The following is a 14,472-nucleotide window of genomic DNA, read 5'->3' as shown; positions in this document are numbered from 1 at the left end:
TAAAAGCTACATGACTTTAAAAGCTTACTTGTATTTTGTCACACCATCCAGCAAAGTAGTGGAAAGTCTGGATGGACATGCCTACATGAGTCTTGAGTGCCAGAGTGTAAACAGCTCCAGAGTCCAAGGCTTCGATGGTGGCCAGCTCCTCTTGGTACTGCTCCATCAGGTTGGCCAGCCTACAGAGAGGGAGGTAGATGGCAACTTTATTATCCCCAAGTATCAAACTACGGAACAACTGAAAACTGTGTAATGCACCCAACGCAGGATTAATGTGAAATTAAAGTATATTTTCACATTCCATCACTGATGAATGAATTTATTGATCTGAAACTAATAATCCATGTGCCGAGTGACATATAAAGGTAACAGCAGGAGGTGGCACAACCAAATGATCACAAGCAGTCTACAGAATTAACATATTGGTTCTAACTAGAAGGGCCCTTTGTAACAAGCACACTCCCACTGGTCACACCGGCCAAGCATGTGTTCCCAGATATGACCTGAAACTATGCGATGACTCAGTATCTGCTCTTGTTATATTTCTGCTTCCATTGCTAAATATGTAACATATGTGAACCGACCTACTGAGAGCATTGCTACTAGACTACAATGTTAGATGTAAGGTGTGCTATTTATTTGTTACTCGTGCTTGTGACTAATTCACTTACCTGTGTGACTTTCACTGACATTCAGTTATGTTGCTGCTGACCTATTGACTCTGGTTACTTGCTGTGTGTGTTATGGAAATGCTACTGAATGATCCAGAGGCATATGTGTTTGGAACTTGCTTGGAGGAAAAAGTAAGTATTATTCCTGTTTTAGAAAATACTTATAAACTGTGTTACACATAAAAGAAAGATTGATCGACTGTGTCACACAGTGCTCAGAGCAGTGACACTGCACCATCGCAGTCAGGTGACTGTGAACCAATGACCAGCAAGAACACTGGTCCCCACGCGGAGGAGAGAATCCAAAGAGTTGACTGCTAAGTTGTGCCCGTCCGCATGATGTTGTTTCATAGTAAAATGCTCACCTTAAATTGATATTCACAGCGCAGCGAAACTCTACTAAACAATCAGGGAGGGACAATCTGGTCAGCGGTCAGACAAAGACACTGAATCAGCAAATGAAACGCACAGAACGCCAACACTTCTTCTTCAACAGACCCGCAGGCCAGACTGCAGTCGGACCAGCCCGGAACAGCCTGAACTTGATCCCGGTGGTCAGATAAGTAGCCACTGGTCTCCTTCCTCCTAAACTGCTGTTTAGACCTCAGACTCAAACCCGAACATAAATTGATTTCAAAATATCTTTTCCACCACTGCAAACCACTTCAAGATGTTTTCATTTAATTCATCTAGTTTCTCTGTTCAGCCCCCCCCTTTGTTTCCCCTACCATTTAAATAGTTGAGTAAACTTTGGCACCATTGATGTTCTTCCACATAGTAAACAGATCACTGAATCAGAGAACTCTCACTCAGAGACTGATATTTCATATTGCTTATTTGCTGACTTTGCTTTATATTGTATTTAAAGATTGTTTTTCCTAAATAAATATGTAAATTGCACAACCAACTGACAGACAGTGAAGTGGCTTGCTGGGCCCCTGGGGATTTGCTGCTTTGCCTCCTGGGTAATCCAGCCTTGCCCCTGGTCCTACATCAGTGCAAAGACAGTCATAATAACAAATGTTGTGCATAATGCGGTGTAACAATTTAACCACAGAGCACCCTTTCTCTGGTAAATGCATCTTTCCAATAATATTTTCCAAGTTCCCCCAATAAAGGGGATTAAAGTACAAAACACACACTGTAGTGAGTGATGCATCCAGGGAAGCCCACTGTTGCGATGTGCTTATAGTAAAAATGTAAATGCCTCACAAAATAGTGTGTTAATGTACAATCCCATCGCTCAAAGTCAGGAGCTGAAGAAAATATGTTTACATGGCATTGAAAGCTGCAGAGTTACTGACTTGTAGATGAGTCTGCCTCTGTCTCTTGGGTTCATCTTGCCCCAGGCTCCCTCTTCAAAGGCCTCTTTAGCTGCAGCCACTGCTTTGTCCACATCACTGATCTGGGCCAGAGACACATCACAGATGGCCTGCAGGACAGTCATAGGATCAGATATCATACATATAGGAGAGAACAGTGGTGCTCCAACCTGAGGCAAGAGAATTCCCCCCTCCTGTGATAACAGTTTAAGATTACAGCAATAGAATAGATGATGCCTTCTTTTTTTATTTGAATAGTGGAAATAAAGACTTCTATCTTTTTCAGTTATAATCTTGAAGAAATCACTCTTCTTTATTATATCAAAGTTCATAAATTGAGACAGACTGGCAGACATGTAATATCTAATGAGAAATAATATTTAACTACAGTAACACCTTTGGATTTTTGTGCCCTAGCAACCACTGGTTTTCTACTGGACAGAAAAATAAATAAACACACTACTAAATAGACACTTCATCCACTCCCTCCACACTAATCCTCTAAATTAATTCAGTAGTTCTCACACTGTCTTCATTCTCTGTCTGTTTTTGGTGTCTTACTGTGCCATCAGTGGGGTTGATGGTCTTGTAGGTCTTTCCTCCCTGTGCATCAACAAACTCCCCATTGATGAACAGCTGATGAGGCATCTTTATTGTCATATTGTTGATGTTCTTCTCCACCTGTGGAATTAAACAGCATACATGGTAATTTTCCTTAGGTCATTCAGTACTAAAGATCAGCCAGTAAGTGCAGTTCAATGAATTTAAATTGCACTCACATAGTCGACAACCAGTTCCTCTTCACCGTCTTCCCCTCTGAGTTTTCTGACACACATTTGGATGAAATCAATGAAGGTGGTGTTCATGTAGACATCCTCGTTCTGCAGCTGGCAACTACTGGCCCGAAGCTTCACCTCCTCCACAAGCCTTAATTGGGAGTATGTGACAAACAGAACAATGTTGTAAAAAAGAACACAAATACCAAGATAGTAGGGATTACACTTCCACACATTTTAAACTTCAAAATATCAAGGTTATTTTAGTTGATACCTTATCGTAACAGCCCTAATAACATTAAGATAGTTAGCAGACTCCATGGTGCAAAAGAAGCTTTAATTAATGTTTTTAAATTCTACTCATTATTTTACATTTTAAAACTTATCTTCTCCTGGGAAAACTAGTTTTCCTTACCTGACCACATCCATTGAAGCAGCACCAGACTTGAAGAAATCAGTGGAGTCTTCAATCTGACTAACATTAGTCAGAATGTTCTGCCACACTGCCTGTGAGGAAACACTATCAAAAGTCAGCATGGGGAAATTTTGTAATTTTAGATTTTTTTTTCACTTTCCTAAAATTTTTAAGGGTGGATGCCCTACCCTCATCTGCTCAGCAAAGGTTTTCTCCTCCTCTGTGAGCTCCACAGCAGCACTGCTCCCAGAGTGGAAGTACTGTGCTGCAGCAATCATCTTCCCATCCTCAAACTGCAGATTTTTCACTAACAGCTGCAGAGAAACACAGTGAGACAGAGAGCACAACCAAATTAAATATGATGCCAGTTTCACCCGAAAATGAGTTAAAAAAAAAACAGATTAGCTATATTACAGCCTGTCTGTGGAGGTGTAAAGTACATATATAGCAGGGGATCTGTGCTGAACAGAGACAACAGACGAGTATTCTACTTACAATTTTGTACTTTACTCGAGTATTTCTATTTTCTGCTACTTGGACTTTACTCTGTTTCAGAAGCTAATCCTGTAGTTTTTATTGCAGCACATTTATTTTATAACTTTAGCACTACCTACCTTTCAGAATCACATATATTATGATTATACCTGCGCAACATACAGTATAATCATAAAACCTTATTGATCTGGGCAGAATGTAAAGTACTGCAGATTATGTAGCCTATAAGGTAGGCTAGTTAAGATTAGCTACACCAGCTTCAACATTAAAGTGATGAACAAAATAATGCATCAATAATTCTTCTTCTTTTCCTTTCGGCTGCTCTCTTCAGGGGTCGCCACAGTGAATCATCTGCCTCCATTTAACCCTATCCTCTGTATCCTCCTCATCCACACCAACTATCCTCATGTCCTCCTTCACTACATCCAAGAAGCTCCTCTTTGGTCTTCCTCTAGGCCTCCTTCCTGGCAGTTCTAACCTCAGCATCCTTTTACCAATGTATTCACCGTCCCTCCTCTGAACATGTCCAAACGATCTCAATCTGGCTTCCCTGGTTTTTTCTCCAAAACATCTAACATGAGCTGTCCCTCTGATGTACTCATTCCTGATTCTATCCTTCCTCGTCACTCCCAGAGAGAACCTCAACATCTTCAGCTCTGCTACCTCCATTTCTGCCTCCTGACTTTTTCTCAGTGCCACTGTCTCTAAACCAGACAACATTGCTGGTCTGGCCACTGTCTTGTCCACCTTTCCTTTCATTCTTGCTGACACTCTTTTGTCACACATCACACCTGACACTTTCCTCCACCCGTTCCAACCTGCCTCCTCACTTCTCTTCCACACTCTCCGTTGCTCTGGACTGTTGACCCTGGGTGCTTAAAATCCTCCACCTTCTTCACCTCTACTCCCTGTAACCTCACCGTTCTACCGCATCAATAATTACAATAAAATAATACAATGCATACATTCATGTGAGTTGTGCCACTGTGCACTTTTATTTTAGCTACTTCAAGTATATTCAGTTAATACTTCTGTCCTTTTACTTAAGCAAAATTACAGTGGTATTTCTATTTTTGCATAAAGGGTAGGAGTACTTCTTTCACTAGTGAATATGGCAATGCACTTGGCCTATCATATTTGCCAGTGTTATGGACAGTCCAGTACAGTAGGGGGCAGTACGTCCCTTCTTAGATGTTGTACCTTGGCGGAGGCTGCTTGCACACGGAGAGCTAACAGTGAGGTAGCAGGATGGCCATCGCAACGCTTCAGACGTTCAACGTGTTTCTGACAGAAAGATTAACCGCAGCTGCGGTAGACATTTACGGATTCGTTGAAAAGACAATAATAGACTACCAGGAAGAGGTATACCGGACGAAAATGGAGAACCAGAGGCTGCAACGCCTGCTGGATCTGGTCTACAAACCAGAGATAAGGCTGCACAGAACAGGTATGTGTCTCAGCTCACCTTACGTTATAATGAAGCTTGGACTAAACCACATCAGGCAGCAGCGTGGGAAACCAGCTTAGGTATAGGATTTAGAGTCGCTACGTGCAGCTACATTGGCAGTTTGTGTAGACAGTTTAACGTCGGACGTTTCAGACACTGGGTGAGGTTAATCCTAAATAACTTCTGAGTGAGACCCTTGATCCCCGCCAGAATTGTTGTGCATGGCAGAATAGCGCTTTGCCGATGTTGCGCAGGTCGCGATCTTATGATGAAGCGTGATGCTTTGAAAACTTTAAACGAAGTCACAGTGCACAGGGAAATTGCAAGCTGAAGTTAGGGACCGTGTCTAAAGTGCATGCAGAGTGGCGAACAGGGCGTGTATTAGTTTTCCCATACATGGCTGGTGATGCCTTCTGGATATTTTCAGATCAAGGTCATGTCCGCAATGCATATACGTTTCCTACTTTAGGTATTTTCCCCTGAAACACATTTGTTTTACCTGCAATATGGATGTTTTTTGGGTTTCATTCAATTTGCTATTAAATTTGCAACTGGCAATTGAATATGCAGTTTAAACATGCAATTACATGCACTTGACCAATCAAGTCCCAGGCAATCAGAAAAGGAGTGTATCTTCAAGCCTTTAGTTACAGAGAGTAACAATATGGAGAAGTCGGCAGAAGAGGATTCTTTGAGGGACTGCAGAAGCTCTGGATGAACCAAACGGGCATTTGTTTTACTCATTGATCTCCAGACACACAGGACTGTGTTGGCTGCTGGCACACTGGCTCATGAAGCCAGTTAGAATCAGCGTGGGTTAAATAATTGAAAAATTCTCAGATACAACTGCTGTGTGCAGGATAGTGCACATACACCAACAGCAGGTTGAGGTTCAGATAAATAGTTACGTGCAGATACAATCTTAGCAGTGGTGTTAATTTACAGAGCAGGACTTTTCTGTAGGTTTGCAGGTAACCACATGGCTACCTAGCTAACAAGCTAATGTTAATGGGTCGTCATGAAAACACAAGTTGTCCTGGGACAGACCCAGGAGTAACCACATCATCTTTGCCCTGGATGACCTTGAGTCAAAAATATTAACACTAATTACCTGAAAAGTAGAAGAGCCAACTTATTTCAGGGTTTAAATACCACATTTTCTGGAGTCACACATTTTTTACTCCTCTGGCTTGTAGTGCGACTTATATAGCTTGTAGTGCGACGTGTATGTTTATATTTACAGTAATTTTGTCGAGTAGTCACTAGAGTTAGATGACACTCTTGACTCAATTGAAGATAATACTGTATTGCCAAAAAAGTAAAAACACTTACGTTTATTCTAAACTGTAAGTGTAACACCTGAAAATGCCGTGCAGGTAATAAAGTCTGAAACAGAGTTTGGAGTTGCATTCAGGGAACCCAAGAAATGAGGTTGGCGGAGTGTAACGTTACTTGACATGGATGAATAAATCATATAATAAATCATAATGCATTTCTGCACTGCTTGTTGTTATGCCTGGTCTACATTCTTCATAGAGTAATTTAGACTTTAAGTAGTATAATTAGAAATGCAATCTGTTTTTTTTGTATACAACAAGGCTGTTTTTGCTAAAAGCAACTTATAATCCAGTGCATCTTAACAGTGCGAAAAATACGGCTGAATGGTTCTATAAAACACAAATCTTGTGTTGCATTGATTAAGTGGCCTATGAGCCTTCATATGTTTTCAACAAAGGGACACCATTAAAGTTACATCAGAGCCAAGACTGCATGCAAAGCATGCAGAGGATCTGCTTAAATACCTTTACAGTGAGCCTTAAAAAAATGGGTGCATGTTATTAATTGACGAACATGTGTTAATAAATTTGTTCAATCACTGTATTAATAGGTAGTTATATGCTGTACCTGTATTTTGGAATACTTTTGTAATTTGCTGTTTGTAACTGTAATCACTGTAACACATTTCCAGTGTCTTTACAGCACACCAAAATGTGATTCCATTTCATGTAGTATGACTGTGGGACAAAGTCAAATTATTGTCATGGCAGGAGTGAAATAAAGCTGCACAGTAGCTAAAAATACAGATTAAATTAGCCAGACAGTGTGGAGCCAAACTCAAAAAACTATGTGGGCACAAGTAAACTGCATTTGGAATTACATTATCATGGATCTACCGAGGGCATGGTGTGGATGAGTGGTTAGCACTATTGCATCACAGCAAGAAGGTCGTGGGTTCGCAACCCGGTCTTTCTGTGTGGAGCTTGCATGTTCTCCCCGAGCTTGTATGGGTTTACTCCAGGTTTCCTTCCACAGTCCAAAAGCATGCATGTTGGTTAGGTTGATTGGTGACTCTAAATTGCCCATAGGAGTGAGTGTGAGTGTGGTTGTGGTTGTTTGACTGGTTGTCTGTGATGGACCTGTCCAGGGTGTATCCCCTGCCTTCCACCTGAAAGAGAGCTGGGAGCTGAGCAGATCCTCGTGACCCTGGTCAAGGAATAAGCTGGTATAGAAAATGGATGGGTGGATGGATCTACCCATACATGGTTAATGCAGTGTTCAAGCCATATTGCAGTTTTTGTTATTACATGTTTTCAGTTTGTAAACAGTGTATGTCTTACAGTAACAAATGGGAAGCAGGACAAGGAAACCCTGATTTACCAATACAGAAATGCTCAAATATCGACCTCTTATCAATAATCAATAAGTGTAACCAAAACCAGAATTAATGTGTATGATGCATAGACTGTATGTAAAGATGGATGACACATCACCACCTCCTGTCACTATGCAAAATGGCCAAAACATCGCAAATACATCTCCATCTTGTTTAAGCTACACATTTGGCAACCAGATTCTGCACAGTAGTGACTGGGGAGGGGTTGCAGTAGAAGCCACCGATCAAACTATCGAAATACACCTGTTTGGCAACCAGATTCTGCACAGTAGTGACCGGGGAGGGGTTGCAATAGAAGCCACCGATCAAACTATCGAAATACACCTGTTTTTGTATCATATATAACTTACTAAAAACAGAAAATTGCCCTCTGGTACATAAATCACCATGGAGGGAGCAGGGTTTATGAACTATGGAAGCTGGCACCAGGGAGCAATCAACTTATGGTGGCTTCACTTCTGGGGAGCTGTCACATTGTGCATCTTTTTATACAGTCTGTGGAATGGTGTAGTATTATCTATCAATTTTATTCCTAAAATGACTGTGTATCTGTATCTGTAGCTGCGTCTACTGTATCACAGGCTAACGTCTGATCTGTTGCAGGGGAGCTGTTTTCTATCTAGCATTGGGGCAATGCTAAATTTACTAATATAAATGTACTATTTAAACCAAAAGAAATAAGAAGTTAAACTAAAAGCCATTTGCCGGGATACCTTGCTATGTGAATTGTATCTCCTTTGGAGTGAGTGATCACTTTGATCTCTTCTCTTAAGTAAACTCACACTTACATTTGGAGTTGAGACAAAGTCTTCAGTACAGCAAATCTTTAGTACAGCAATAGATTCATATGGAAACTTTACACCAACCAAACATATAGGCTCACTTGTATTTGCTAAAATAAAAGTGATACTGGATGAGCCAGTCTAAGATAGAAAACAGCTCCCTGCAACATTGTGTGACATTAGCTTTGTTTTAAACAATTCATGTCAGCTTTCACTGAGTTCATAGTTAAGATGTAATGTTCATGCAAAAATCTATGTTTTGTACGTCAGTGTATAGTACTGATTATCATACTATGAATTCTGCTCAGTAATCATGTGAGCTTGTAAACCACACTTGCATCACATGCACTGTCTATGGTGTTTTTGAATCTTTATTGTGCTGTAAACACAGTTTTATTAGTCTAGTCACTGCTGTCAAACCATATCTTTCATTTGACCTCTCTGCCGCTGTTAGGACGAACGCCATCGCTGTGGATCGTGAAGTTTCTCAACACCTAGTTCATGTGTGATCAGAGAGGTGAAGTTTTTTTTTTTTCTGGCTGCAACCAAAAACATTTTCCTATTCACTGTTACAGATTCAAGGCAGATCGATTTGCCCACACGAACACAGGAGGTTTGTGCTCAGGAGCAGCAGATACACAAGGAGTGTATTCCCAGTGGGGCCAAAGAGGAGCCAGTCATCCTGCCCTTTAAGGAGCAACAGATTGACCACTGAACCAGGTCTGCGAAAACACCTGTGTGTGTGGCTTACAGCAGCACTACAGATACACTAACTGAGATAGTCACAGTTGGTGAACATGAAGAAAATCAGATGCCAGACAACCAAACTCAGGTTGTGACACTTGGGGAGCACAGTGAATATGGAACGCCATGCAGCAGACCTCAAGACGAGACAGTTGGAGAGAAGTGAGAATACAAGACACCATCACAACACGACCAACAATCACCATGCTTTGAAGTATTTCCAGTATATACAAAGAAGAAAAACATGTTTTTTTTGTAATATTTGTTGTCAGCCTTTTCTGAAAAAGGTTGAGTTTAAATTGCACCTCACAGCACATGCAGCAAAAGGTTTATCAAAGCCTACCAACAAAGAGTTCACCTATTTTGTCTGTGGCAGAATAACCGACACCAGGAGTCAAATGACCTGCCACATGAGAACACATACCAGTGAGAAACCATTTGGCAGTCTTATCTGTGGTAACAGATACAAACTAAAAGATCATATGAAAGAACATATAAGGACTCACACTGGGGAAAGACCTTACAGCTGCTACATCTGTGGGAAAAGTTTCAACAGGTCTTCAACCATGAGTAAACATGCCAGAATCAAACACAGGGAAGACGTGCCATTCAAGTGCATGCATTGCAGCCAGCGCTTTCCTCTGCTGGTGATGTTCAAACATGAGATGAAGATGGTCCATGGCATTACCTTCTCTGTGTGAAATCCTGCTTATGTACCGAATGTTAATCAGGAGACCTTGTGTTGAATCAAATATTGGTGCAGTTGTCTCTGTGTATGTTTTTGTTATGATTGTGTGACTTTTAAGTTGACATGTTTGTCAATAAGCTCTTTTGATTCATTGCACTAAGACTGGACACACACTAGATGATTTTAAGCCCGATTTCATGACCGATTTGCCCCCTCCAGTGATTGTGGGGGCGTGGCCTGATTCCTGGTTTTTCACGACCGATTATCTGTCTAAAGAATCCTCAAGTGTGGAGCCTGATCGTAATTACAATTCTTGGTCGGGGGAAGCTCCAACGGAATGCCCCCAATAGCCAAAGAGAGAGAGCAGTCCGAAAAACGTCACCAACCGAATGTTGCGTACCTTAACGTCTCACAAACATCATAGCAAATCAAAACAACACAAGTTTCTTTTTAACATATTGTACATGAGATAACGTTACTACAATAGGGCCGACAATGAAAAGGCGACGCCTCGTTTGATCTCGTGAGTGTTGAAATCTCTGTCTGTGGAATCGCTAACTACAATCGGCAATTGTGTGGTCTCCTGGTCTGGCCCAATCCTCTAGTGTGGGCCAAAGATTGTAATATTAAAAATCGGCGGAAACTGTCCTTATTTCTGTGGTCACCCACGTTCTTAAAATCGTTTAAGATTTTAAAATTGTCTAGTGTGTGCCCATAATACATCTTCTGATACTGTTCAGATGCTCTTGTGGAGGCTAATTACAGATCTATGTTCATCATTCAGAGGATATATACAGAAACATGATGTTCAAAGCAAATCCTTAAATAACTGCTAACAAATATGTAAGTATGTTCTCAAATAAAATGCATTTTGGGGGTTTTCATTATTTCTTACTTTAATTTATTTGTGACTTTGTAATTTTTGCCTTGCAATTCATTGTTTTTAATGTACTACGTTGAAAAGTGCCATGCCAAATAAAGTTACAGTATAGTCTCTTTGAAAAAAAATAGACCACACCCCCACATCAATTCCACACTTTTTGTTTTAAGTGAAATTTGAGAAAGATAAAATTGCCATTTTTATCTATCAATTTACAATAACTATAATATTTTTTGCAAATTCATTAAAAAAAAAACAACTAAAATCCATTTTTTACAAGTATTTATTGCTTTTATTTGTTTTAATTTTGCTTGATGTGTATGGAACTGAATTATTGATGATACAGTACAATCTAAGAGTTCCCATGAGCACAGCAGCCTCAGTAACTGAAATGGAAATTAAATTAAAAGACAGAAGAGTCATGATGAGACTGGAATTTGAGGTAGACACCAATATTGATGCTATTGATGGATTAAAAAAACAAAAAAGATGTTTTTCACATAAACATGTATAAGGATTACAGACTACTACCGTGCTGCAGCAATCTAAAAGTACCTTGTGGTGTGCCAAATGTGCAACAAACTTGAAATGTTCAGACTCTGAAGTAAATCTAAATGGGAATTCCAATATATTGATTAAGCACTATCATGCTTCAAAGCAGTTTCCAGATATTGGAGAGTGCTACTGCATATGTCAAAAAGATGCATAAAGCGTTCTGTCTCCAGATGGAGCTGTGTGAAGTCCTGTAGTGATGTCACTTGAGTCAGTTCTGTTGAGATGAAGACTGGCTGGAAATGAAAAAAAATTTGGGCTGATGTGTCACCAGCTATGTTGCTTTGTGGATAAGAATATGTTGAATAAAAAAAAAATCTCTCTAGTCTTAAATTGACAGTGTTCTCTGATGGACAATCATCTCTAAGGCAGCATCTTTGGTATTTGTGTAATGCAGTTCCTTGAAGTAAGGCTCAGTCAATAACGTGAATACAAATGTGCAATACATAACATTTTACCAATAATGTGCTAATGCACAAGTTGTGCTCTAAAATAAGTGACCAGCAGTTCACTAGTGCTTAGGGAAATTATTTTATAGTTGGAATTACACTAATCTGTATGAAACCTTAATACAAATTAAGTTTGATTGATTAATTAAATATACATACTTGAATGCAGATCACTTTGACCATCATTGACATTTTTGTGATCCCTTATCATCATACTGCTATAAATGAGTGTTCCAAATAAATGCAAAGTAAATTTAGAGGCAGCATGACTGCATGCAGTCATCAGAAATATGTCAGTGGTGAAAATAGATGCTTCAATATGAAGACGCACATGCACATGATTTGAAAATGTCTAGGTTACTAGTTACTGTTGCCTCTGAGACTCTGGAGAGATTCAGATAATGTTTAGGTTATAACATATTTTCAAGGCAACACATATTCATGTGTCTAGATACAGACACAGATAAGTGTCTTTTAAATTCATGTCTTAAAATAAAATACTAACTGATTTTGGTGCAACTCAAAAACTAGAAAATTGTTCTTAGGTTGTTTCTCATGTGAGCTGTGTAACAGTTTTCACTCTTTACTAATTTTTCTTGTTATGAAGTTGATTAAAATGATCTTGAAGCTAAACTTCCCATCAGGAATGAACTGATTGGACCATGACAGTACCGTGGCCATGTCTTTGCTGTGTTCTGCAGGTGTAATGCATTTCTATTTATATCCATGCAGATGTCAAACAACCAACTGTGCCTACATTCACAGAGGAGGTTCTGCCTAAACAGGAGTGGAGCCCAGATCTGTGCCAGGATGAGCCAGGGCCCTCCCAGATTAAAGAGGAGCAGCAGGGGCAGAAGGAGGAACTCTGGATCAATGGGTGTGAGGAGCAACCTTCAGCAGAGGACAGCGATGACGGTGATGCATTGACAAAAGAACTCATAAAAACAGTGCAGCAGTTAGAGGATTGTCGAGCTGCAGAGGAAAGTAGAGAGACACTGCAAACAGCTGAGGAGGATCCAAAACACTCAGAAGAGAGGACTAGCACTACCTTATACCGCTGCCACATATGCAACTACATTTTCACCAAAAAAACTGTGCTTACATGGCACCTCAAGACACATGAAAGCAAGTCACATGACAGCAAGGGAAACTTTGACTGTCACATATGTGGCAAACACATCCCTTGTCAGAGCAATCTGCAGAACCACATGAGAGTACACACAGGAGAGAGACCCTACAGCTGCCATTTCTGTGGCAAATGTTTTAAACTGAAGGGACACATGACGGAACATATAAGGACTCACACAGGAGAGAAGCCTTTCAGCTGCCACATCTGTGACAAATCCTTCAACAGAGGTTCAACTCTGAGGAAACACGTCTTAGCTAAACATAAAGAGGAGAGACCATACAAATGTGGCGATTGTGACGAGTTATTTACTGAAAGGTTGCTGATGAAAAGGCACATGCGAAAAATTCATGGGATCAAACTGTCTACGAGCCAAAGCCCAGTCTAAGAGAACTGGACATTATTAATGAGGCATGTTGCATATAGTCCAAATTCTAAGCAAAAAATAGGGCTTACTGTTTAAAAAAGTTTGATACTGGCATCAGTGAGTTTAGGTACAAATAGCAGAAGCAATTCTTTTTGTAGGGAACCTTGCTTTAAAGATTTTATTTCAACTACAAAATCGTTTTTATCATTGTTTATATGTGAGTTTGAGAAAGCTGATGCTTATCTTAGGTTATTTTAGCTCAGCATAAAGCAGGGGAAAGAGGCTAGTCTAACTCACCTCAAAATTAAAGAATACATGTACCAACACGTCTAAAGCTCTTAATACTTTGTACCTTTATTGGTTTAATTTGTACACCAATACAAATGTGAAAAGGAAAAAAAAATCGTTTTATGGGAAGTTACAGGCTGTTGAGTTCTTGGGCTAACAGTGGCCTTGCACTGTGACCTCTAGGAGAGTTGTTGCTGCTCAGTGTTATGTGCAAATTTTACTCAGTACCAAAAATGTATTAAAGTTTATTAACCAGCCTACACAGAGCCTTGGTACATTCAAAAAGTCATGAGACGAGCAGCTGCATGTTGCAGGATTTTTAGTACTGTCTCACTGCAGGCACTTACTAAGCTCCAAATGTGCTTGATATTTAAATTCTATAACAATCATTTCTACAGTGCTTATACCCATTGTCAGTTCAATTCCTTCATTTCAGTCTGCTTTGAACATTTTTTTATCCTTATTAATGTGCATATACAGTATAGAACTATAGTACATGGTCTGTGCAAATGTTCTATATATTTATATATTGTATATATGGGTCATATTGTTTTCCTTTTGCCAAATTTTAGTCATATTATAAAACTGTTGTAAATTTGCTATGTAGATACAAAATTATAAAGCTTGAAAAAACACATTTGAATGTGAAAATAAATGGGAAAAATATGTCACTGTCATCTTTTTCCATAGCTGTAGCACATATTTATGTAATGCAACACTGCTATTTTCTCGGAAGGATTACATTAAAATTGATGGACAAATGAATTAAGACGATGGCTTGTGTCTGGTGGAGGTC

The 14,472-nt window shown here is 39.8% G+C and overlaps 2 protein-coding genes across 3 annotated transcripts in view; one reads left to right on the top strand and one right to left on the bottom strand.

Annotated features, from left to right (window-relative positions):
- Nucleotides 1-14,472, bottom strand: part of aldh1l1 (aldehyde dehydrogenase 1 family, member L1) — a 35,517-nt gene that overhangs the window by 7,649 nt on the left and 13,396 nt on the right. The window contains exons 8-13 of the mRNA XM_026306616.2: nucleotides 3,373-3,498; nucleotides 3,185-3,276; nucleotides 2,773-2,920; nucleotides 2,555-2,674; nucleotides 1,976-2,103; nucleotides 29-179 (exon numbers count right to left, since the gene is read on the bottom strand). Of these exons, the coding sequence (XP_026162401.1) occupies nucleotides 29-179; nucleotides 1,976-2,103; nucleotides 2,555-2,674; nucleotides 2,773-2,920; nucleotides 3,185-3,276; nucleotides 3,373-3,498 (765 nt within the window). The remainder of the gene's footprint in view (nucleotides 1-28; nucleotides 180-1,975; nucleotides 2,104-2,554; nucleotides 2,675-2,772; nucleotides 2,921-3,184; nucleotides 3,277-3,372; nucleotides 3,499-14,472) is intronic.
- On the top strand, nucleotides 4,898-14,233 carry LOC113130208 (zinc finger protein 436-like). Of its 2 annotated transcripts, none has more exons than XM_026306617.1 (2): nucleotides 4,898-5,126; nucleotides 12,628-14,233. In XM_026306617.1, exons 1-2 carry the CDS (start codon nucleotides 4,928-4,930, stop codon nucleotides 13,407-13,409), a joined length of 981 nt encoding a protein of 326 aa, XP_026162402.1. In that variant the 5' UTR covers nucleotides 4,898-4,927; the 3' UTR covers nucleotides 13,410-14,233. The 2 variants fall into 2 exon arrangements, with proteins under 2 accessions (XP_026162402.1, XP_026162404.1); XM_026306619.2 differs by lacking the exon at nucleotides 12,628-14,233 and adding an exon at nucleotides 9,158-9,950.

This window comes from Mastacembelus armatus, chromosome 5, assembly GCF_900324485.2.
Source record: "Mastacembelus armatus chromosome 5, fMasArm1.2, whole genome shotgun sequence".
In the NCBI taxonomy this organism is placed as follows: domain Eukaryota; kingdom Metazoa; phylum Chordata; class Actinopteri; order Synbranchiformes; family Mastacembelidae; genus Mastacembelus; species Mastacembelus armatus.
The sequence above is the reverse complement of the archived record's forward strand: the minus strand, read 5'-3'. Positions and strand labels throughout refer to the sequence as shown.

Bases quoted from the DNA above. Each gene is read 5' to 3' on its own strand.
- LOC113130208 (XM_026306617.1), top strand. From the start codon at position 4,928: ATGGCCATCGCAACGCTTCAGACGTTCAACGTGTTTCTGACAGAAAGA. The intron at 5,127-12,627 runs GTATGTGTCTCA...ATATCCATGCAG, and splicing joins GATAAGGCTGCACAGAACAG to ATGTCAAACAACCAACTGTG.